At 42.1% G+C, this 26,604-nt stretch overlaps 1 protein-coding gene across 1 annotated transcript; it reads right to left on the bottom strand.

Moving 5' to 3' along the window:
* Window positions 1–9,230: 9,230 nt before the first annotated feature.
* LOC110529822 (coiled-coil domain-containing protein 6) lies at window positions 9,231–22,399 on the bottom strand. Its single transcript, XM_021612382.3, has 9 exons — window positions 21,606–22,399; window positions 20,389–20,538; window positions 18,878–19,006; window positions 16,414–16,517; window positions 16,023–16,183; window positions 14,108–14,264; window positions 13,777–13,877; window positions 12,841–12,962; window positions 9,231–10,205 (listed from the first exon to the last, which is right to left on the bottom strand). Exons 1-9 carry the CDS (start codon window positions 21,858–21,860, stop codon window positions 10,017–10,019), a joined length of 1,368 nt encoding a protein of 455 aa, XP_021468057.1. The 5' UTR covers window positions 21,861–22,399; the 3' UTR covers window positions 9,231–10,016.
* Between the last annotated feature and the right edge of the window lie 4,205 nt (window positions 22,400–26,604).

Genomic DNA, 26,604 nt, shown 5'->3' on the forward strand with positions numbered 1-26,604 from the left:
GCTAGCCAGCTAGCTAGTTACCATAAGCTGCTAGGAGTGATGGATGAACAATAACAAAAAAAAGTGTAAACTGTAGTCATTTATTTCCCTTTCTAGTTTATTCGCCTAAGCATGACATTCATCCACATACCAATTTTTTTCCAAACGTTGCTTTTTTGTGACAGCAATTAAACATTGTTCTTAGTAGGGGCTAGTTACCCCCTAGTACTCTAATCTAAACGAAAAGTACTGGGATCCTCTGGAGTTTAGTAAAGAGTTATTTTGCCGGTGATGCTTGGCATGTGAAGTCTGAGCAATAATTGCCGGGAACATTGTTATATTCCATATGGTCCCGTCAGAACTGGTTATTTGATGGCAAAAATAGCCTAACAATGATGGAGTTCTATTAACCTGAGCAGTGCACCGGCCTATGGCCCTTGACATGAACGGGCAAAAGAGTTAATTAATGTTGTCAACAAGGCAGCATGGTGTATCATCCAAAATCTATTTCCCATAAAATATATATGTTCAAACTAGTTTTCATTGGGACGGCAGATAAAGAGTCTCCATCCAAAACTGTTTGGGCAGAATCCTACTCATTAGGCTGCTTAATCTAGCCTGGCTCACGCCCGGGATCCAGCCCGGTTCCAAAACGAATGCAATCACTTTTCAACCATGTAAACTCCTCCCACTGGGGTAACCCGGGCCAGATAATCAAATCCCCTCATTAGCAACGTACATGCCCCGCCCACCTTAGGATTCCCCTGGTCACTTAGGGTCGTAGCCAGGGTGGCCATTTTTCTAGTTTCCCTGTAATTTGGCTACTTACAAAATGATGTCCCGGGTGAAAATGTGTTGGTTTTTGAGCTGCTTAGTTCTAAGTTGCACCGTGACTGCCATGGCATTGTTCTTAAAAAATACAAAACTATTTCCCTGTGACCTGCTGCCAGTGGTGTAGTGGTGACTGGAGAAGTAGGTATACTCCAAATTTGCCCCCAAAATTTGAATGGCCCACCCTGCAAAGGAAGGGCGCCCTGTGTAAAAAATTCCATGAGAAACAGTGACATACACTCTTAATGACCTAAAATGATGAATCCCATACTGGTCTTTCACTGTCAGGCCAACCCAAGCTGCAAGTGGGCTAATAGTAGGCCTACTATTGAAACAGATAAATGAGACTGTCAACTGAGCTTGAAATTCACAGGTTTCAGATTTCCCCCCCCCCCAATTTTTTTTTTGGGGGGGGGGCTCTCAAATTCACACTTTTTTAACAGAAAAACAACTAAATCATATGTTCTAAGTCCATGGCAATGCTCAAACTACATCAGGAGACCACTTTTGAGGTCTGCGAAAAATCAAAGAGATTTTTAAGTGTAGTTACCCTTTAATTCAAGTGTGCAGGTACATTGCACTGTTATTTGGTTAGATGTGTGTCTGTTGCACATGAGATGGAGTAGGCAAAGGAGATGGACACTGGATTAAAGCAAATAATCATGGTATCATTCTGACAGGTAGGCATATGATTTGTAGCTATTTAACATTTAGTAAGAAGGTTTTGGGGAAAGCCTTTCCATCTACCTATCATTAGCATTAATATATTTTTACTATTCCTTAATTGTTTGACACCTGGAGATTTTATTCAATATTATTTCACATTTGGCTATAGGCTTCTTTATGAACGTGGAGGCAATTATTTTTATAAAGATTTACTCATATGCGTTCTCCTGTTCTATTGGTTTTCTTTCATTGTCTAGCAGCCAAAGGCATTATCCTAGTCATATTAGCAACCCATGATAATCAAATCAAATTTTATTTGTCACGTGTGCTGAACACAACCTGTGAAGACCTTACCGGGAAATGCTTACTTACAAGCCCTTAACCAGCAATGCAGTTTTAAGAAAATAGTGTTATGAAAATATTTACTAAATAAACTAAAGTAAAAAATAAATAATGAAGTAGCACAATAAAATAACAAAAATGACATTATATACATGGGGTACCGGTACCGAGTCAGTGTGCAGGGGTACAGGTTAGTCGAGGTAATTTGTACATGTAGGTAGGGGTAAAGTGACTATGCAAAGATAATAAACAAGTGGTAACCAGTTTATAATAGCAATAAGTCCCCTCTAGGGTTTGTGCTATATGGCCAATGTATCATGGCTAATGGCTGTATCCAGGCACACTGCGTTGCGTCGTACATAAGAACAGCCCTTAGCCCCTCGTGCCTTATTACTTAATCATAGCAGTCAAACAAGTTAAATCGACATCCATTGATGGAAAATTATCTGGCGAATTTTATAAAGGCAAAGGATCTTTCATTTGCGACGTATTCAAATTCCTTTATTACGTCATGTCATAGCTAACAATAATATATATTTTTTATGAAAAACAAATGTAGCTTCTAATGTTGTTTCAAGTTAAGTCAATATTCCTTCGCATATGACCTGATGTTACCATGACAACCACCCCAAAAATTAAAGGAACAGTGACAGGAAATGAGCATTGCATCTGTGTGCTACTTCAGAAGCTACATCAGTGTGAATGTGCAAATCTGATATGGGTAACAAGTAAAACTGGGTGTGGACTGTGGACAACCAGAAAAAAAGATTAGATATAGAAAGAAAATCAGTTTGGGGTTCTTAGGGTGGCTATGTAAACACAGCCTTAGATTGACAGGCAGTGCACTTCAAAATTGACCCACAGGTAACTTGAAATGCTTGAGGGGCGTCTAGAAAGGAATGTTGGCAATTAGCAACACACAATATATTCAAGCAAGTTTTCAAGACATTAAACCTAATAGTGCTATACTGAGTCAGCAAAATCCTGGTTCAACATAATGAGGGTAATTTAGTGATAATGCCTCAAGTTACACCCATAACCAATAATGTGATTTATTCCTTATGCACACGTTGGATAATCACAAATCAGCCAGATCTGTCATTGGTTTTGCAGAAAGTTAGTTTCCAGCAACTACGTTACATTTGATTGATGATAAGGACTTTTAATTGTGTCCTTCAAGAGTCAATTCTTTCCTCAGCTCACCACAAATTGAATGCACAGTATTGCAACAATTGTACCACACCAGAGAAGGCCAGTAGAAGGCATACAGCTCCATTCTGGGTTATAGTCCCGACTCTTGAGGGATTTGGGAAGAGTGGAGATATAGGCACGTTTTTTTACACTATAGAACCTAATGTTCCTAAGGAACACGTTCCGGCCCAGGTTTTTTACACGGTAGAACCTAATGTTCCAAAGGAATGCAGTTTCCCACAGTCAAACTCAGAGGGCTCTTACGGGACGACATAGAATTCGTAATCCCCTTCTCCTCGAAAAGAGGGGGAAGTACTGAGAGTGGAATACAGTTAATTGCATTTTTCTCTGGCATTGCAATAACATGTTACTTCTGACCAGGTGACTTAATAAACTATATTAAAGAAAGTTCAATAAAGCTTTAAAATACATTATTATTATTTTAATTTTATATTCAGCAATGATAAAATCAAATCATGTTACACTCAATATTGATCTCTGACTAGCCTGCAGTGCATTCGGAAAGTATTCAGACCCCTTCACTTTTTCCACATTTTGTTATGTTACAACGTTATTCTAAAATTAATTAAATAAAAAAATGTCCTCATCAATCTACACACAATACCCCATAATGACAAAGCAAAAACAGGTTTTTAGATTTTTTTTGCAAATGTATTAAAAAATAAATAAAAACACCTTATTTAAATAAGTATTCAGATCCTTTGCTACGAGACTCGAAATTGAGCTCATGTCTCCTTGAGATGTTTCTGCATCTTGATTGGAGTCCACCTGTGGTAAATTCAATTGTTTGGACATAATTTGGAAAGACACATACCTGTCTATATAAGGTCCCACAGTTGACAGTGCATGTCAGAGCAAAAACCAAGCCATGAGGTCAATGGAATTACCCTTAGAGCTCCAAGAAAGAATTGTGTTGAGGCACAGATCTGGGGAAGGGTACCAAAACATTTCTGCAGCATTGAAGGTCCCCAAGAACACAGTGAACTCCATCACTCTTAAATGGAAGAAGTTTGTAGCCACGAAGACTCTTCCTAGAGCTGGCCGCCCGGGCAAACTGAGCAATCGGGGGAGAAGGTCCTGGTTAGGGAGGTGACCAAGAACCCGATGGTCACTCTGACAGAGCTCCAGAGTTCCTCTGTGGAGTTGGGAGAACCTTCCAGAAGGACAACCATCTCAGCAGCACTCCACCATTCAGGCCAGACAGAAGCCACTCCTCAGTAAAAGACACACGACAGCCTGCTTGGAGTTTTCCAAAAGGCACCTAAACGACTCTCAGATCATGAGAAACAAGATTCTCTGGTCTGATGAAACCAAGATTGAACTATTTGGCCTCAATGCCAAGCGTCACGTCTGGAGGAAACCTGGCACCATCACTGCCATGAAGCATGGTGGTGGCAGAATCATGCTGTGGGGATGTTTTTCAGAGGCAGGGACTGGGAGACTAGTCAGGATCGAGAGAAAGATGAATGGAGCAAAGTACAGAGAGATCCTTGATGAAAACCTGCTCCAGGGTGCTCAGGACCTCAGACTGGGGTGAAGGTTCACCTTCCAACAGGACAACAACCCTAAGCACACAGCCAAGACAACACAGGAGTGGCTTTGGGACAAGTCTCTGAATGTCATTGAGTGGCCCAGCCAGAGCCTGGACTTGAACCCAATCGAACATCTCTGGAGAGACCTGAAAATGGCTGTGCAGCAACGCTTCCCATCCAATCTGACAGAGCTTGAGAGGATCTGCAGAGAAGAATGGGAGAAACTCTCCAAATACAGGTGTGCCAAGCTTGTAGCGTCATACCCAAGAAGACTCTAGGCTGTTATCGCTGCCAAAGGTGCTTCAACATAGTACTGAGTAAAGGGTCTGAATACTTACGTAAATGTGATATTTCCATTTTTTTGCTTTGTGGTATTGTGTGTAGGTTAATGAGGGGGGGAAAAAACAATTTAATACATTTTAGAATAAGGCTGTAACGTAACAAAATGTGGAAAAAGTCAAGCGATCTGAATAATTTCTGAATGCACTGTATGGAGAAATAATGACGCTTACACAACCAATATCATACAAACGCAGCCTGGGTACCAGTCGGTTTAGATATTCCCCACCTTGTTCTCTGTGTCATATGCATGTTTGGCAGATGACACAGAGTACAAGGAGTGGAATGTTACCAGAAATTGACTGGTAGTATATTTAAGGACTTGATTTGTGTCATTTTGATATTACAGTATGTTCTGGACATGAGGTAACAATGTTAGTTTGGTCTGAAAACCAGTCCAAACCAGCTATGGAGATCTCCATTATGCTGCTGATATGACCCTCCAAAGGTCATGGGGGAGTGGTGATTGACACTTCAGCAAATGTAGGCCTCTTATAACTTTAGTTGGAAAACATACTTACACACTTTTCCCAGCAGCTCTGGGAAGATGACCAAGACTGACACCTTTAGAGAGGCTAAATGTTATCCCTTTCTCGCAGCAGCATCTGTCCACATTCACACTAATGGAGACCTCAAGAGCAGGAACCAGCTGTTCAGTTCCATGAAACCCATCATGGTGAGCGGGTCTGTTGTTGAAAAAACAGAAATTCCCCGCAGGGTGAATAAACGCCAGTGTATGCTCTGCCACCAGGTTCCGAGAGCCCGGATTAAAGGGCATGAAGCTCTCACAGTATGGCTCCTTTCAGAGTCCAATCTGGATTCCTGCTTGGATTAGTTTGAGTTACTTAGCTTTGCATGATTAAAAAATTACACGCAGAGGTGTCTATCATATAACATGTAAAAAAAATAATAAATAAATAAAATAAAAAAAAATGTAAAAAGCTCTTTCAACATGGCTATCGCATACATTGTTTTAATGTTTTTTTTTGGTCCAAATGTGTGAATGTGAATCAGTCATCTCCTGTCCACCTGACCTGAGGCCGAAATCTGTAGGATCAAGTTCCCGCCCAGTCCTTGGGGTTATTGCAATCATATTTAATCTCCCTGGAAAGTGGAGTCATGAAAAGCTGCTTTCCCCACTGGCTTGAACCAGTCCAAACCAGGCAGACTTGACGTTTGGGTGTGGGTGCATAGCCAGGGGGCGAGAGGCGAGCTATTGAGAGAGCTGCTTGAAATTAAATATTTTTGAAGCTAGATGAACATCTAGTTTAGGGTGCTAAGGGGTAACAGGAGAAAGCTGGGCTATTTATCTAGTATCACACACACAGCGGCTCAAAGGTAGAGGGGATTACTCAACAGTCTGAGTGGTTCTGGTATTGGGAATAACATAGTTCCTCGCCAGAGTGGGATAGCGTTTGACTGAAGCCAGTTGACGATTTAATTGCCCATTGTCCTCTGCTTTTGCTGTGCCACCAAGAAAACACTTGAATGTTGGAAGTGAGGGTCTGTTTTCAGGACTCAAAGGCTGAGACATTCAGGACATTACACATAATTCTCCTCAAATTAACACTGACAGCACATTCACACCTTTGGAAATATAATTTCCAGTCAATTACTTTATTAGTGCCAGAGGTTCATTTCATGTAATAGAAGTTCAGCTCAGGGTTATGCCTAAAACAAGAGGGACTGAAATACATTTTACAGAAGAGTGCATACTTCAGATAAGCCAGTTCTGTGTATTCAATGCTGGTATTAAAATCTAAAATCTGTCAGAATGAGGGATATGCACTGCGTGTAGAAAACATTAGTTACACTTGCTCTCTCCATGACATACAGTGCCTTGCGAAAGTATTCGGCCCCCTTGAACTTTGCGACCTTTTGCCACATTTCAGGCTTCAAACATGAAGATATAAAACTGTATTTTTTTGTGAAGAATCAACAACAAGTGGGACACAATCATGAAGTGGAACGACATTTATTGGATATTTCAAACTTTTTTAACAAATCAAAAACTGAAAAATTGGCCGTGCAAAATTATTCAGCCCCCTTAAGTTAATACTTTGTAGCGCCACCTTTTGCTGCGATTACAGCTGTAAGTCGCTTGGGGTATGTCTCTATCAGTTTTGCACATCGAGAGACTGAATTTTTTTCCCCATTCCTCCTTGCAAAACAGCTCGAACTCAGTGAGGTTGGATGGAGAGCATTTGTGAACAGCAGTTTTCAGTTCTTTCCACAGATTCTCGATTGGATTCAGGTCTGGACTTTGACTTGGCCATTCTAACACCTGGAAATTTTTATTTTTGAACCATTCCATTGTAGATTTTGCTTTATGTTTTGGATCATTGTCTTGTTGGAAGACAAATCTCCGTCCCAGTCTCAGGTCTTTTGCAGACTCCATCAGGTTTTCTTCCAGAATGGTCCTGTATTTGGCTCCATCCATCTTCCCATCAATTTTAACCATCTTCCCTGTCCCAGCTGAAGAAAAGCAGGCCCAAACCATGATGCTGCCACCACCATGCTTGACAGTGGGGATGGTGTGTTCAGCTGTGTTGCTTTTACGCCAAACATAACGTTTTGCATTGTTGCCAAAAAGTTCAATTTTGGTTTCATCTGACCAGAGCACCTTCTTCCACATGTTTGGTGTGTCTCCCAGGTGGCTTGTGGCAAACTTTAAACAACACTTTTTATGGATATCTTTAAGAAATGGCTTTCTTCTTGCCACTCTTCCATAAAGGCCAGATTTGTGCAATATACGACTGATTGTTGTCCTATGGACAGAGTCTCCCACCTCAGCTGTAGATCTCTGCATTTCATCCAGAGTGATCATGGGCCTCTTGGCTGCATCTCTGATCAGTCATCTCCTTGTATGAGCTGAAAGTTTAGAGGGACGGCCAGGTCTTGGTAGATTTGCAGTGGTCTGATACTCCTTCCATTTCAATATTATCGCTTGCACAGTGCTCCTTGGGATGTTTAAAGCTTGGGAAATCTTTTTGTATCCAAATCCGGCTTTAAACTTCTTCACAACAGTATCTCGGACCTGCCTGGTGTGTTCCTTGTTCTTCATGATGCTCTCTGCGCTTTTAACGAACCTCTGAGACTATCACAGTGCAGGTGCATTTATACGGAGACTTGATTACACACAGGTGGATTGTATTTATCATCATTAGTCATTTAGGTCAACATTGGATCATTCAGAGATCCTCACTGAACTTCTGGAGAAGTTAAAGTTCTGCACTGAAAGTAAAGGGGCTGAATAATTTTGCACACCCAATTTTTCAGTTTTTGATTTGTTAAAAAAGTTTGAAATATCCAATAAATGTTGTTCCACTTCATGATTGTGTCCCACTTGTTGATTCTTCACAAAAAAATACAGTTTTATATCTTTATGTTTGAAGCCTGAAATGTGGCAAAAGGTCGCAAAGTTCAAGGGGGCCGAATACTTTCGCAAGGCACTGTATACTGACCAGGTGAAAGATACGATCCCTTATGGATGATACTTTTTAAATCCACTTCAATCAGTGTAGACGAAGGGAAGGAGACATGGATTGTGTATGTGTGCCATTCAAAGGGTGAAAGGGGAAGACAAAATATTTGTGCCTTTGAAAGGGGTATGGTAGTAGGTGCCAGGGGCACCGGTATGTGTCAAGAACTGCAAAGCTGCTGGGTTTTCCACACAAGTTTCCCATGTGTATCAAGGATGGTTCACCATCCAAGGGACATCTAGTCAACTTTATACAATCGTGAGCAAAAGGGAGGCGTGAGAAGGAAACATCAAGATAATTTGTGTTAATAGGGCATTGGACAACCACGAGCAGAACAGCTTCAATGGGTCTGGAACTCTACTGGAGGGATGCGACACCATTCTTCCAAAATAAATCCCATTGTTTGGCATTTTGTTGATGGTGGTAGAAAACACTGTCTCAAGTGCCGCTCCATAATCTCCCATAAGTGTTCAACTGGGTTGAGACCTGGTGACTGAGACGGCCATGGCATAAAGTTTACAGTTTTCATTCTCATCAAACCATTTAGTGACCACTCATGCCCTGTGGGTGGAGGCATTGTCATCCTATGGGGGCATAGCCACGGTAGTCAAAATGATGGCCTACCCAGCATTTTTATACATGACAGGATGTTAATTGCTTAATTAAATTCAGGAAACCAAACCTATGCGGAAGCACCTTCTTTCAATATACTTTGTATTCCTAATTTACTCAAGCGCTTCCATTATTTTGGCAGTTACCTGTATACACTTTCACACAACAACCTCCAGTAAAACATGAACAGTCAAGAGATGCCACATATTATGCAAAACAAACAATCAAATCAGAATAAATCTTCAAGAGCTTTTAATCATACATAGAAATGTAGTTCAACAGTACCATTCATTTAGAATGTTATAGCAGTATACTTAGTGTAAAGAGCATTATGTTGTTTTCTGACGAGGAATATCCACAGAGATGATAGAAGCTTCTAGAACTACATGAGAGCGAGAGAGACAGAAACGAGTACATGACTACATACATTGTAACACCTCAGACTACATTTTAACACCTCAAATAGGCAACATTTATCTGTGGTTTATGTACCAGTGTCCATCTTCCTTGTTGTAGTTCTTTTTTTTGACGAGCAGTGTGGCATTAAAATTCTTTCAGGGGAAAAAAAACAAAAAAAACATTTGCGCTAGCTCCCGCTGATCATCTGGGATACAATACATCTGACTTAAGCGATTCTTACTGGGATGCAACTGCTCAAGTTGCTTTTAAACAAGGGGGGGGGGGGCACATTAATGCAGTTGAAATGTTGCGGTAATGTAGACATGGAAGGGATCCAACACACCCTGCCCACAAACACCACTACAGACGTTGTTACCATACGTGTTGGTTGTCAGCGCCACAATAACAATTCCAATCGGGGACAGTTCTAAGCAAAAAACAAATGTACAAGACAAGGTGAATAGATATGGGCCTACAAATCCCAGAAGCGCTGTTAAAGTCAATCAATTCCTCATAGAACGTCCTGTGTTGCTTCAGGTCTTCTGCCAGCTCATAGAAACTTGCTCTGTGGGGTTTCAACTCCCAGGTTGTCGAAGTAGCGTAGCATGAAATAGCACACATTTTAAGGCTGGGAGGGGGGATGCGCTGCATGCTGCGACATAGCTGCCGGAGAGGACATGGACTGGACCATCGGCTGGGCCGGCGGGGGGAGTGGGTGCAGAGGCTGCGCCCCTGAGTGTGTATTAGGGGAGGGCGGTGGTGTCGGACGTTTGAACTTGTCGGGGCTGTTGCTTCTTCTCGGGGAGGGCCTCTGTTTTGAAGAAAAGAGGGAAGACAGATGGATGAGAAACATTCTCAGTTAAGTCAATTCTCTTTCAAAATATCCCCTTCTCAAAAGCTTGTACCAAAAAACTTAAAATAGCCGCCTATCCCTTTTAAAAGCTGGGCAACGGAACCCATATCAAACATCAAAACCTGTTTAAAATATACGATGGGTCTAAATTAATTGTCAACAAGTTACCATGAATTACCATGACATGTATACGAGGTTCAATGATTAATTTGTTACATTAAATAATTTAGTAATGACTCAAAAAACATCTATTTTTAAAATCACCAGTAAGAAACCGCTAGAGAATTGCTAGCTAACTTATAAGGACAAAAAGAGTTAACTTCAGGAGTACAGACCCCCAGAAATGGGTTGATCGCCCTTTAGTGGCTAAAGTAAAAATTGCTGAAATGTACAGTCAAGAGAATAAGGGAAAGGGGGATACTTAGTCAGTTGTACAACTAAATGCCTTCAACTGAAATGTGTCTTCCGCATTTAACCCAACCCCTCAATCTAATAATTATTCTGTCAAGGGAAAGTTTTCTAATTAATAAAAAAAATAAAAACGCATACTAAGACAAAAGAAACGTGACAGTGTATCAACTGATACATTTTTTAAAATTTCCTTCACTGTGTTATTAAAATGCTAGACGTGAATGCTGGAATTAAACAATTAACTATGCAAATGAGCAAAAGCTGTGTGTTAAGGAAATAGCAGCCAGTCTCTAATAAGCGCCTGTTGTGTTCAGTGATTTAAAGCAAATAAACTCCCGGGCTATTAATTGAAGATTTACAGTATTTGAAATCGAACACCATCAAATACTTTTCCTGTAAACAGTAACCCTCGTGTGTGAGCATTGGCGAGTCAAACAAATTCAAAGTGCTGGCGAATAGCTGGTGAACAGACTGGCTTTGATGAGTGTCCGGGTGGCTGGCCTGAAGCTCCCAGTCACCACCACTTAGTGCTAATGAGCTCTAGGGTCTTCGTAATGACGGCTGCCACCCAGAAACTAACACACTTCAGAGGCACACGCTGACATAGTGCTCCATGGATGAGTACTCAGTGTTACCATGGAAACACCCAGGGAAAAAATAAGAGCGCTTGTTCCTTTTCCTATGGGAGATCGCAAGGAAACCGAAAACTAATTTCAGTTGGAGAAAAGACATCTTCAGTTCAGAGTAATCTCTCTGAGCCCTGACTGAGCTGAAACCAGTTTCAACCTCAGGGTGTTCCTGGTACCTGATGAGAGGAGGGTAAACTCCTGTGTCTCCTTCCAGCAGCCAGTCAGACACATGGAAACAACGTTGGTTAACCTGTCTCCATAACCACAGGGAATGGCTTCACTCTACAGAGACAATGTTGACATTGAGCCGGGAGGAGTCAGCAGCAGAAAGTCACTGATGTAATCACAAGATGTTCTACTCAGTCTCCTACTCAGAACGTTTGTATATTTTAGTGTCCATTTGCAATGAATTATCCATATTGCTCTAGACTGCTCCCAGGTCTGTCTGTGCAGCAATGGAACAAATGACATAGTGACCTGCATAGGGAAGGGAAGTGCGAGGGAACGGAACATCCTAAAGCCTGTGGTAATGAGAGAGATGGAAGAGCAGACACACACAGGTCCTTCTAGCACTGGGAGAGGACCTGCTGAGTTTAACACAGGCACTGGAAGGACACTTAAAGACAGGCAGGGAGGTCCCACAAGATTGTTACCAATGGTATGGGCATATAGGCTATGGAACTGAAATATACTACACTGAACAGAAATATAAAAACGCAACATGCAAAGTGTTGGTCCCATTTTTCATGAGCTGAAATAAAATAGTAGAAATGTTCCATACTCACAAAAAGCGTGTCTTACATTTTGTGCACAAATGTGCTTACATCCTGATTAGTGAGCAATTTTTCCTTTACCAATATAATCCATCCACCTGACAGGTGTGTCATTTCAAGAAGCTGATTAAAACAGCATGATCATTACACAGGTGCACCTTGTGCTGGGGACAAGAAAAGGCCACTCTAAAATGTGTAGTTTCGTCACACAACACAATGCCTCAAATTGAGGGCGTGTGCAATTGGCATGCTGACTACAGGAACGTCCACCAGAACTGTTGCCAGAGAACATAATGTTAATTTCTCTACCATAAGCCACCTCCATACTTTCAGAGAATTTGGCGGTACTTCCAACCGGGCTCACAACCGCAGACCACTTTTATGGCGTTGTGTGGACGAGCAGTTTGCTAAACTGTGGGGTTATGGTATGGGCAGGCGTATGCTGCGAACACAATTTAATTTTATCGTAACTTACCAACCTAAGGCATAAGCGTAAAATTACAATCTGGTTCCATTTTCAAGAAGTCAACGAGCAGCTCACAACCGGGAACAATAGGATAAAGTGGCTCATCCTCTGCTTGCGCTGCCCATAAGTAACACTTACATTTAAAAATAATCATAATTTAGCTCCTGCTTTAGCAATGCCCCTGTGTTGTGCCTGTTAGGAGTTCGATTAACATCTCATAAGACACTTAAATAGCACTATTAAGTGCACTGTAAATTAAACCAAACTGGTTCAGATGTCCATTGCTGGTCTTGATAGGTGCGGAGCAGACTTACCGCTACGGCGTGGGAGGCACTTCCATGGACGTGCAGGGCGGGGGCGTTGAAGTGAGCAATGGCAGCTCTGGACAGGGTGGCCGGGGGAGTGAACCCAACTGTGTGACTGCCGTACGACAGACCTGGAGGAGAGAAAACGTTATTGAGTTTGCAATGTGTTTTACAGGGCATTCGGAAAGTATTCAGGCCCCTTGACTTTTTCAACATTTTGTTAAGTTACAGCCTTAGCTACACATGATTTCCTTCAACTCCATCTGATAACATAAACCCCAGTTGCTTAGGTGTGATGAATACGGAGCCTGTGTGTTGCAGGTAGGGCTGGGCGATATATTGTGAATACCGGTATGGATGTTTACAATACCATCTACAACAATGTTTTGATACAGTGCTAAATTAAATGAAAAGTTATACAAATTGGACTACTTCACTGTCAGTTGTCCCAGTTTGGTTGAGTAGACAACCATCAGAAGAAAAAAAAAAAAGGCAATTAAAATCACTTGTTTCCATTCTAGGGTCAAGCACTAATCATAAAACATATTTAGAACTTGTATTATTCAGAAACATAAAATAGCATAAACATTTAAAAATATTTTGACATGATATTTTGGCTATATCACCCAGCCCTAGTTGCAGGATCACTCAAAGGAACTTGCTGCTGGCAAAGGATGTCACCGAAACAGACTAATGTCTCCTTCAATTGATATTAACTTTCCCCCAACCTGTAACAGAGCGTTCCAGAGACACAGCTAGATACAATGTTACTTAATCATTAACGGAATACATCTAGTCATATTACAATTCAATATACAAAGGTGCTCTTTTTGTATGTGGACCTTTCTCTTTTCATCCAGTGACATAATAGATACTCGTAAAACAGAGTTTAGTGGTTATGAGGTGTTGGACATGGGCCATGGACTTCCTGTAACTATACCCTACCAGGTGATATAGGTCGGCTGGAGCTGGGGGAAGGAGTGTATGGGATGGGACTGGACACTGTCCGTGCTCGCAGGCCTTGTGCTGACATCTCATTGAAGTACCTGAAGGGTAAAAAGACCATAGTTTAGACAATTCACTTCTGTCTCTAAATATCACTCCCAAATCCCTGAGCAATGATTTGCTGTCTGAAACAGAAAGGAAGTGAGAGTGTGGGGTGGGGTTGCTTATTGGATGGTTGGTTATGCATGGCTGACAGTGGAGCAAAGACTAAACATTGGTTGGAGATGGTGAAGCTGGACCAGAGAGTTGTGGGTTTTCGTTTCATGTCTACCTCTCGTCGTCCATCTCCAGACTGGACTCGCTCTCAGACAGCTGTCTACACAGGGCTTCGCGGCGCTCCATCTCTCTCTGCAGCTTCCTCTGCAGACGGATGTTCTCCTCACGCATGTGCCGCTCCTCCTCAATGTACTGGGCCCGCTTCTCTGTGTCTGGGAGGGGACGGACAAATAAAGTTTCATCAAAAACCAATGCAACACCATTACACAACAACGAGTCATTACACAACAATGTATTTTTGTGAGAGAGCAAAGATGCAACAGTATTTTCCAAAAGTGCTCGTCTATGCTCGTTATTGCTGTAGTACAGCAGATATTGCACCTAAATATAATAGGTCAAGTCTGGTCTCTAATAAAAGAGGTTTCTGGTATTTAAGTCCATGATTTCATCAGCTTGTTAGTATTTTGGTCCAAGAGCTTTAGACAGAATAGATTGATATGACAGCTCCCTCTGGTGGCCAAATATTTAAACAGAGCATCCTTTTGCTGAACTCGTCTCCCTAGGCCAGTGTTCCCCAACAGCACACATGTTGTTGCTGCCTGATGATTAGTTGACAAGTTGAATCAGGTGTGCTTGCCTAGGGCTAAAACAAAATGTGTACTGTTGAGGATACACATGGACTGGAGTTGGGAAAACACTGCCCTAAGCCAGGGGTATGCAAATAGTTTCAGCCACGGGCCAATATTTGTCAGAGCGAATGGTCGGGGGGCCAGAACACAATTATAATAATCTGTACATGGAAACTTTACCACAACTAAGCCCAAAAATAGATTGTATTTCATACATTGATTACATTGCGACAAGATCACTCGCTGGCCAGCTTTGGCCTGTTGCTGACCCCTGTCCTAAGCAAACAGGTTGCCTCCCACAATGTAAACAATGTTCCATGCCGTTGGCCTAGGTCTAGGATTTCCGAGACTCTGGCTGAACTGGACCGGTCAACTACTAAAACAGAGTTAGGTTTCACTGAGAAAGTTAAGGATATTTGAGAAGAAATTACAGATCTGCGCAGAGATAATATTGGGGGATTGAAAAAGAGCTTGATTATGGTCTACTTGGAACCTGCCGTTGGAAATGCGAGTGTGTGTTCGGTCTGAGGGTGAAACTGAGTGTCCACATTTGTTTGAGTGATAATATTACCATTGTTCCCAAATTGAACATGCACCTGTAAAGAGGAGCACTCTACCGTGACCCACTACCGCTGTTGTTCTAAGATCACATGGTAAAACAACTCCACCGCCAACTCCATCACTAAGACGCGGGCAGTACAGGAGCATCATGTCAAACTGGAAGACTGGCCAATAGTTTCTACCATCAGGCTGCTGAATAGTCACCAGTAGCTGCTCCACCCGCTACTCCCCTTATGGACATGTTCCCCCCACCCAACAGACTTTTACTCTGCCCCCACCCCAACGACATTCATCACCGGTTCAGTTGTTAATAATGTTTTATTTCACTTGGTCCCCACACCCCCTCAATGGTCATGCTGCTCCCCCACGGTCATTCCCCCCACCCCCTCAAGTCTACTCTGCCCCCATCCCAATGGATATATATTTATTCATCATGGTTACAGTTATGTATATAGTGCTATTTCTATTGTTGTTTTTTTATGACCATTTTCATAATTTTATTTAACTTAGACCTGCATGTTGGCGCTTAAGATTTTTACTGTACCCTGCAATCACACCTGCAACCATGTCCATGTGACTATTAAACACTCAGAATCTGAACAAAACACATGAGTTAAAATAACTGACAGTAAATCTACAGCAAAGCCATATGAAAGCCTCCTTGAGCACCAACATTTTTCTGAATTGTGGCAAAGACTACTGCATCTAGTTTTATGGGTTCTACGTAACCAGGTCACGTCATGATACATTCACTGTTGACCATTGGCCTTTGAAACTCACGTTGCAGCTCGGTGGTACGGAGGTTCTTCTTCAGCCTCTCCACTTCGTCCTTCAGGAAGCGGATATGCCGCATCATGTTCTCCGGAGAGTCAATCTCCATGGAAACATCCCTGGGGGAGGGAGGAGCAGACACAGGCTGGTCCAACTTCTCCTGGAGGATTCTGTCAAAGACAAGTGAGCTCCAATGAATCAACACAGGGAAAAGTCAACCTTTTACCATTGTATGGGTTATTGCTACAGTCCTAATAAAAGAGAATCAATAGAGAGCATACAACAGTGTGAAGGTTCATTTTGTTTACTTTCAACCATTCCCAGACTCCAGCACCTAGGTTTTTCTAGATCTAAACATACTACTCCTAAAGAATACATGGTTGCTACAGAACAAGTCTACCTTTTCTCTGCCTCCAATTTGTCCATGCGCTTCCACAGTCTATTGACAAGAGCCTCTTGTTCTTGCTCTAATGTGTTTTCGAGGTCAATCTTCTCACGCCTTAGCTGGAAACAAAGGGAACACAGCAAAGAGATATTCAGCTTGAAAACATCTTACCTTCCACAAAGAAATGCGCAACCACACACAAAATTCTACATTCTACATCATGATAATGCACATGCCCTTAAGTGGGAGTGCCGACATTATGTCCTCAGGAGAGACTCAGCTGCACCAAGACAATGGCTGTCTCTGAAATCTGTCTTGACTACCACTTACTAAAACTGTACACTGTGTACTAATGGTACTACATACTATTTAGAACGTACTGATAAGTCAAATTGAACGCAGTAAGCAAAAAGTATTAACATACTAAGCTCATCCATACTGAGAACATGTCATCTAATGTGCAATTACGTTGATTCACACCATTTGTTCATTTTGGTACAGCGCGTCACCATATCTGATTAACAACTGTTGTTAAATACAGCGAAAAAAAATCTGAATCTACTATACTGAACAAAAATATAAACGCAACAAGTAGTGTTGGTCCCATATTTCATGAGCTGAGATAATGTTCCATGGGCACAAACATTTGATCTCTCTCAAATGTTGTTTACAACTCTGTTGGTGAGCATTTTTCCTTTGCCAGGGTAATCCACCCACCTGACAGGTTTGCCATATCAAGAAGCAGATTAAACAGCATGATCATTACACAGGTACACCTTGTACTGGGGACAATAAAAGGCCACAGATGTCTCAAGCTGAGGGAGCGTGCAACTTGCATGCTGGCTGCAGGAATGTCCACCAGAGCTGTTGCCAGAACTTAATGTTAATTTCTCTACCAAAAGCCAACTAACTTTATTTTAGAGAATTTAGCAGTATGTCCACAACCGCAGACTGTGGAAGTGTAACTACGCCAGCACAGGACCGCCACATCCGGCTTCTTCACCTGCAGAATCATCTGAGACCAGCCACCCAGACAGCTAATGAAACTGAGGAGTATTTCTGTCTGTAATAAAGCCCCTTTGTGAGGAAAACGTATTCTGATTGCCTGGCCTGGCTCCCCAGTGGGTGGGCCCAGCTCCCAAGGCCTACCCTTGGCTGTGACCCTGCCCAGCCACGTGAAATCAATAGCTTATGGACAAATACATTTATTTCAACTGACTGATTTCTTTATCTGAACTGTAACTTTGTGGAATTTGTGAAATTGTTGCACGTTGGGTTTATATTTTTGTTTAGCATAGTTTCAACATTATTGGTCTATTTACATTTCTTTGAAGTTCTCTCTCAAAGATCTGACCCTTTTCCCCCTTAAATTTTCACCTAAAATGTCAAACCCAAACATGTAGCTCAGGACCTGAAGCAAGGATATGCATATTCTTGATACCATTTGAAAGGAAACACTGAAGTTTGTGGAAATGTGAAATTAATGTAGGAGAATAACACATACTGTTCAAAATGATGCATCAAGTCTGCCCAAATGTGCCGAAAGGATACATTTTCAAGTACATAACTATATAGAACATATATAGAGAAGACAGCAGGGGTTAGAGAGACAGCAGGGGTTCAAGCTGTAGAACAGTTCTTACATTTGAGTATAAAAATTGATTTTATCAAACAAAACTATGGTAAATTTTTATCTCTGGGACCCTCAGGATGACAAATAAGACGACGACCGAACCTGTAGAGGTTAACTTAGCTAGCTACCTACTAAATTAGCGAACCAAATGCACCATTTAGCACATTTTAGACAGTTAACTTAATAGTGATAAGGCGTCTAGCTGGCAAACATTTAGTTGTGAATTCCATACTGTAACTAGATCACATGTGAGTGACTGGGTCTCGTAGTTTTGTGCTTGCTAAACACCTGACGGGACTACCGGTAAACTTCAAAATGAAAAATTATGTGATGGGTGAAATGTAGAACGTGATGTTCTTTATCTCCTAATGTATTGCACAAGTTAATTAAAGGTATTTACTCAAAAAGTAGCAACAAATATTCACATTTAGCTTCTTCCAAAATCAAGCTCTGCTTGATTTGCGTGTTTAATATTTGTTTTGTGTGTACAGAAAACTGTAGCAATTTTGAGTTACTTGCATAACTTTCTGAGCTGGGATGTCTGTCCTGCAATAGTTTAGGTCAGAGACTATATGTTTGCAAAAATGTTTGCAACGAGACCGTTAACATTCAGTTCGCATTCTCTATGGGATTTTACATGTACTTGTTACCATTGCTAACCTTTGGATTACGAGGGCTCAGTTGGGTTTGAAAATAGCACCCCTTGTGTTCAGTGCCAGTATTGGCACAAGGCCGGTATGAAGGTATGACAATCTGGAAACCGCCCAAGCCGACTATTTAGAATGCAAGTATGGGTATTCAGACACTGTCAATGTAACTTCACATAGTGTCATTATGTCACTGTACCTGCTCCAAGGTGAGCTGCTTTGATATAGTGTCATTCTCCATTTTTTTTATCTTCTTCATCAGTTTGTTGACCTGGAACTCCTGCTCCTGCTCCAAGTGCTGTTCCAACTCAGCCTTCTCATGTTGTAACTGTGGGAGCAGAAATCAATGTGACTAATAGAAACTAATGAAAAGATTTGCATTAAAGCACTGTGGTTAGATGTTGATAGATCTTTTTTATAGAGAGGGTAATAGGTTGGTGCTGCTTGTCTCTAAAATGATTGAGATCTGGAGAAGAATGTGTTGTGAAATGGCGGCAGTGCAGCTAGATATTGCCAAAAACAACCAAAGTAACCACATTTGGCCATCTACCAATAAAAAGGGTGTGGCTCATAGCTTGTTAAAAATTAGACGATTGTGACAAATACCTAGCACTGACTAATCATCAGATCAAAATAAAACATAGGACAATTGAGAAAGAGGGGGTTGAGCAATTTTAGTTGCATGCTAGAGTTCATTTTGACAGTCTAACCTCACGTTCCTCTGTTCTCGGGGCACAGACGGTTATAGAAACACCACAACAGACTGGAGTTGTGCAGCCAACATTCTCAGAGATGATCAACAGCTTCAGGCCACATCAAGTGTTAACATTCTCTTAAATTAGCCTAAAGATGCTCTGGTATTTAACTGCTATGCATACCATCTTACTGACAAGAGCTAAGAGTTTTGTTTGAAGATAAATTAGGTTTATGAAGCCTCAACAGTTTAGAAATGGGCAGCCCCACAGAGACCTGTGCCTGAAGGTGGATACAGGACATCTAGGGTATAGGTGGCCCACTCCTTATAGTAGTAGTAGCCTATACCACTGAAAATACTAATACTATTAACCATTTACTGTTGAAGCCTGGGGTGTGGTGGAACAGGGTTTCCAGTACAAATTCACATTAGCGTTGTTCTAGCCTGGTGCCTTAGAATACATTTTACAAGAAAAAGTACGTCAGACATGTCTCCATGTTTACAGAAGTGGCTCCTTACCACAGACATGACTACCACAACTACCATTTTATAGCGACACTTGGGGGGGGGGGGGGCAAAGGAGCGTCTGTCGACACTAAAGAATAGGAGCAGAAGTAGGTCTGTTTCATGTTAGGGAACAGGACCAATAACAATAGCCTCCAGACTGTTTGACCTTTAACAAGGGTCTGGTAAAACACATGAGTGGTCCAGTGAGATTCATTCTTCTTCTCACATCAAACCATTAGTCAGTACTACAAAAGGTCAACAGCTCATATTTGCCACAGGGCCACATGTGAGTCAGTTGCAAGAGAGACCAAATAGCCTAACCAAGGAATAGGAGGAGTCAGTCAAGAGTAATTTAGAGTCGCAATGAAGTCGGTTAATAAAATACTTAAGGCAAGAACCATTACTGCTGTAATGCGCTCCACCCCAAACACAAATCCTTACATTCTCACTCTGCGACAAATACTTGGCATACGTGCCTCAGAGCCAGCTCTCTTTCAGCTGTCACTTACTTGCATGAGTTTTCTTGACAGTTCATTTGTGAGAAATTCCTCCTCTTTCTCATAGTTGACAGCGAGGGTCTCCTTCTCCTTCTGCAGGGCCTGGATCTTCTTGAACAGGGTGTTGCTGATGAACTCCTCCTCCTGCTCAGCCCTGGCTTGCTGCAGTCACAGAGAAAGGTAACATTTACAGAAAAGACGAGTGCAGCATTCACAGCAAGATGGCTCACAGAATAAAACATGTCTTAATTGTGTTAAGAGATTTTTGGAATGGGTAACAATGGCACCATATGAAGTTATTTGTCATTGCCAATCTAATGTCAACCTTTACCACACTGTTAGGCAGAGCTCACAGCTGTCTGTGCTAAAATATGGTATTCCTATTGTTAAAGACTTTTAATTGACTGCAGTAGCATCTGTGCAAAAACAAGGAATAACACGGTGCAGGTTTGCTGCATTGAAGGTCTGTGTCAGCTGGAGAGGAAGCAGTTAGTCAGTCCGCCCCCCCCCACCCCAATGACTCAAGCAGTAGCCCATTGCAGTAACTGAAGGAGTGAGGAACGAGCTATTTTTTGTTTTACTGTCAATAGTCATAGCGACGAAATAAGAGACAGAAAAGGGGGTGGTGGGGGTCGCAAAACAGGGGAACAAGGAGAAAGAAAATCAAAACCATGCTAGTCATACCGATGCATTGGACAGACAGAGTAGGTGTTGTTGAACTAGGCTACGTAGCTACTGTATGACATAATTTATTATAAATTCAACAGTTGTGTCAAGGGTTAGCTGTAAAGTTAAGCACAAAAACAACGGAAACGCCAAGCCTCAGCAGAGGATTCAGGGAATAAAAAATAAATGGTTAACTAACGTTTGATACAAACGTCAACTTCTTGGTCACCACTAACTGTTCAAATGGATCAATTGGTGTTAGCAAATGAACCTGGCATTGGCGAACTAGCTAGCAACACCAAAACATAACGGGCTAGCTAACATTTAGGTTAGCTAGTTAACCATCTAGCTACGCTAGCTCGCTAAGCTAACTAATGCTAACTTCTTAACATGGCTAGCTACGTCCGTTGCCTATATTTCGCTACTAGTTAGTTAACATTAGTTTGTTAACCTAGTTGCAATTTCGTACGTTTAACGTACATGTCTAGATGCATTTTTTTAATGTAGCTAATGTCAGTTAGCTAGCTAGGCTAATCAACAACAAAAAAAAACAAGTTACTCACAATGGTGACGCTGGCTTTACGCAGGTCCCTATTCTCCTCCTGTAGCGCCTTGCACTTGAGTTTGAACGTCTCTAGCTCAATTTTAAGAACTTTGTTCTCTTGTTGTAGTGAAGCTAGTCTGTTCGTTAACTCCTCTAATCGAAACTGTGAAATGACTACTCCCGGCTTGCTAGAATTTGAGGCTGAGGATGACATCAGGGTAACCGAGCTACTCCCTGCTCCGTCGGTGTCGCTCTCGCTTGCACTGTCCGCCATGGCTGTGTGCGACAGTGTGGAGGAGACGGGAGCTGCAGTGTTTGTAGTGCATCAGCCTACGAACATTCGGTGTGGTGTGACCAAAGACTGAACATGGAGCAAGATGTTTTACCGGATGTATAAATCTGAAGCATCCGTATGGTATTTCCACTCCCCACCAAATATGGCGAGGAGATGAAGCCCAGTAGCCGGCAGTGAGCGAGATGGAACTGGACTGAGTGGCTGCTGATTTTCTCATCGAACAAAAGCCCGATTTCAATACAGTTTCTGTTCGAAAAACTAAAATATGTACACTACGTTTTGTAGACGTGATCCCTTGACATTTTTTTTTTAAATTGCAAGGAGTGCAAGGGCGAATTTAGTTACTGCACACGCGCACTTCAAAGAGAAAGTCGTTCGCTGACGGAAATATGCAAATACATGCTAGAACGCACCAATAGGATTTCGCTAACTTACTAACTAACTTACTGTGCTATGCGTAATTTGCTCCCATTGAAAACGACACGGATTAACTATCTGGTTAGTTATATCTTTGGTGTGACCTTACTCTGGGTTTCAACCAAACGCGTGTTAAAATAGCGTCACCATGTGGAGATAGCTCTGTGGGGAAAAAAACGCGCTTGTTTGAAATGAAAAAGCGTTGTGGTAGATTTTGATAAAGAAAAACATCAAGACAAAGTAGCTGCTTTTTACAGGTGGGATCCAAGCGCTTCATCCCGAGGGGTTCATGTTGATTGTAACGGAGATTGTGACAGCTGGTTAAATTGCGTCCCTTGACAAGGCAAGAAGAAGATGTATGTCAGGAGAAGTGCAGTATTATCATGAGAAGAGTTATACTTCGAGTAGGGAGGAGGAATGGAGGGGAGAAGAGAGGCATAGGGTCTAAGAGAGAGGGGCAGAGGGTGAGCTTGAATCGGTAAAAAAAATGGCTGAAAATAAGGAGATGGTTTGTTAAAGAAGAATGGTAGAAAGTGTAAGCAGAGTGAGTTGAAGACAGGAGAAATGAAAGTGAATGAGGGAAAGGCATCGGAGGTGGTAGGTAGTGGGGAAGTTCTTGGAGCCCGAGGCTTGCACCGAGGGTCGGGATAAACATGAGTTTGTGACCGGAGGGGGAACGTTTTTGGAAAAAGTCGACCCTTGCCTTTTGGCTGATCCATTTGCGGTTTCAGGGTGGGTGAAAACAGAGGTGGGTGCTGTGGAATCGGTGAGGGTAACGAGAAGTGATCTTGTGATAATTGTATGTGTTTTTGCTGGTCAGAGGGAGCAGGCGCTCAGTGTTAAACTAATGGGGGCAAGAAATTTGAATTGTTTTGCTCTCAAGAAAAGGGCGCCATTGAGAGGAGTGATTGCTGGGGTAGCGGTAAATGTGAAAGCAGACCAACTGAAGGGGAAGATTCACGGTGGTTGTGATGCACGTCGTTTGGTGTGACGCGGACAGGGTGGCGTGAGTGGTGAAACAGAGTCATTGTCACTTCTTTTGAGTTTTGAGGTTGTCTTTCCCCGACAAAGTGATGTTAGGATATACAGTTGAAGTCGGAAGTTTACATACATCTTAGCCAAATGCATTTAAACTCAGTTTTTCACAATTCCTGACATTTAATCCTATTAAAAATTCCCTGTCTTAAGTCAGGAACACCACTTTATTTTAAGAATGTGAAATGTCAGAATAATAGTAGAGAGAGTGATTTATTTCGGCTTTAATTTCTTTCATCACATTCCCAGTGGGTCAGAAGTTTACATACACTCAATTAGCGTTGCCTTTAAATTGTTTAACTTGGGTCAAACGTTTCAGCTAGCCTTCCACATACTTCCCACAATAATTTGGGTGAATTTTGGCCCATTCCTCCTGACCGAGCTGGTGTAACGGAGTCAGGTTTGTAGGCCTCCTTGCTCGTACACGTTTTTCAGTTCTGCCAACAAATTTTCTATAGGATTGAGGTCAGGGCTTTGTGATGGTCACTAAAATACCTTGACTTTGTTGTCCTGAAGCCATTTTGCCACAACTTTGGAAGTATGCTTGGGGTCATTGTCCATTTGGAAGACCCATTTGTGACCAAGCTTTAACTTCCTGACTGATGTCTTGAGATGTTGCTTCAATATATCCATATAATTTTCCTGGCCAAACAGTTCTATTTTTGTTTCATCAGACCAGAGGATATTTCTCCAAAAAGTACGATCTTTGTCCCCATGTGCTGTTGCAAACCATAGTCTCTTTTTTTAATGGTGGTTTTAGAGCAGTGGTTTCTTCCTTCCGGCCTTTCCGGTTATGTCGATATAGGACTCGTTTTACTGTGGATATACAGTGGGGAGAACAAGTATTTGATACACTGCCGATTTTGCAGGTTTTCCTACTTACAAAAAGCATGTAGAGATCTGTAATTTCCAGAAAATCACATTGTATGATTTTTAAGTAATTAATTTGCATTTTATTGCATGAAATAAGTATTTGATACATCAGAAAAGCAGATCTTAATATTTGGTACAGAAACCTTTGTTTGCAATTACAGAGATCATACGTTTCCTGTAGTTCTTGACCAGGTTTACACACACTGCAGCAGGGATTTTGACCCACTCCTCCATACAGACCTTCTCCAGATCCTTCAGGTTTCGGGGCTGTCGCTGGGCAATACGGACTTTCAGCTCCCTCCAAAGATTTTCTATTGGGTTCAGGTCTGGAGACTGGCTAGGCCACTCCAGGACCTTGAGATGTTTCTTACGGAGCCACTCCTTAGTTGTCCTGGCTGTGTGGTTCGGGTCGTTGTCATGCTGGAAGACCCAGCCATGGCCCATCTTCAATGCTCTTACTGAGGAAAGGAGGTTGTTGGCCAAGATCTCGCGATACATGGCCCCATCCATCCTCCCCTCAATACGGTACAGTCGTCCTGTCCCCTTTGCAGAAAAGCATCCCCAAAGACTGATGTTTCCACCTCCATGCTTTACGGTTGGGATGGTGTTGTTGGGGTTGTACTCATCCTTCTATTCCTCCAAACACAGCAAGTGGAGTTTAGACCAAAAAGCTCTATTTTTGTCTCATCAGACCACATGACCTTCTCCCATTCCTCCTCTGGATCATCCAGATGGTCATTGGCAAACTTCAGACGGGCCTAGACATGCGCTGGCTTGAGCAGGGGGACCGTGCGTGCGCTGCAGGATTTTAATCCATGACGGCGTAGTGTGTTACTAATGGTTTTCTTTGAGACTGTGGTCCCAGCTCTCTTCAGGTCAATGACCAGGTCCTGCCGTGTAGTTCTGGGCTGATCCCTCACCTTCCTCATGATCATTGATGCCCCACGAGGTGAGATCTTGCATGGAGCCCCAGACCGAGGGTGATTGACCGTCATCTTGAACTTCTTCCATTTTCTAATAATTGCGCCAACAGTTGTTGCTTTCTCACCAAGCTGCTTGCCTATTGTCCTGTAGCCCATCCCAGCCTTGTGCAGGTCTACAATTTTATCTCTGATGCCCTTACACCCTCTCTGGTCTTGGCCATTGTGGAGAGGTTGGAGTCTGTTTGATTGAGTGTGTGGATAGGTGTCTTTTGTGCAGGTAACGAGTTCAAACAGGTGCAGTTAATACAGGTAATGAGTGGAGAACAAGCGGGATTCTTAAAGAAAAACTAACAGGTCTGTGAGAGCCGGAATTCTTACTGGTTGGTAGGTGATCAAATACTTATGTCATGCAATAAAATGCAAATTAATTACTTAAAAATCATACAATGTGATTTTATGGATTTTTGTTTTAGATTCCGTCTCTCACAGTTGAAGTGTACCTATGATAAAAATGACAGACCTCTACATGCTTTGTAAGTAGGAAAACCTGCAAAATCGGCAGTGTATCAAATACTTGTTCTCCCCACTGTAGATACTTTTGTACCCGTTTCCTCCAGCATCTTCACAAGGTCCTTTGCTGTTGTTCTGGGATTGATTTTCACTTTTCGCACCAAAGTACGTTCATCTCTAGGAGACATAATGCATCTCCTTCCTGAGCGGTATGACGGCTGCGTGGTCCCATGTGTTTATACTTGCGTGCTATTGTTTGTACAGATGAACGTGGTACCTTTAGGCATTTGGAAATGGCTCCCAATGATAAACCAGACTTGTGGAGGTCTACAATGTTTTTTCAGAGGTCTTGGCTGATTTCTTTTGATTTTCCCATATTGTAAAGCAAAGAGTGCTTGAAGGTAGGCCTTGAAATACATCCACAGGTACACCTCCAATTGACTCAAGTGATGTCAATTAGCCTATCAGAAGCTTCTAAAGCCATGACATCATTTTCTGGAATTTTCCAAGCTGTTTAAAGACACAGTCAACTTGGTGTATGTTAACTTCTGACCCACTGGAATTGTGATACAGGGAATTAAGTGAAATAATCTGTCAGTAAACAATTGTTGGAAAAATGACTTGTGTCATGCACAAAGTAGATGTCCTAACCGACTTGTCAAAACTATAGTTTGTTAATTAACAAGACATTTGTGGAGTGGTTGAAAAACTAGTTCTAATGACTCCAACCTAAGTGTATGTAAACGTCCGACTTCACCTGTATAAGTTATCCTGTACGAGCTTTTGTGCCGACTACATTACGTTGTTACAGGTGTCAAGCTTACGGGCATGTGGCTACAGTGTGTAGGAGGGAGGTTCCTAGGTGTGAGAAGTGTGCAGAAGGGAATGAGACAAAGGAATGTGTAGCATTGGGGAAAGTAGTGGTAGGGGTGCCCCATGGGGCTGGAGATCAGAAATGTCCAGCG

Source organism: Oncorhynchus mykiss, chromosome 1 (genome assembly GCF_057628025.1).
Source record: "Oncorhynchus mykiss isolate SJ-2025 chromosome 1, ASM5762802v1, whole genome shotgun sequence".
Lineage (NCBI taxonomy): Eukaryota > Metazoa > Chordata > Actinopteri > Salmoniformes > Salmonidae > Oncorhynchus > Oncorhynchus mykiss.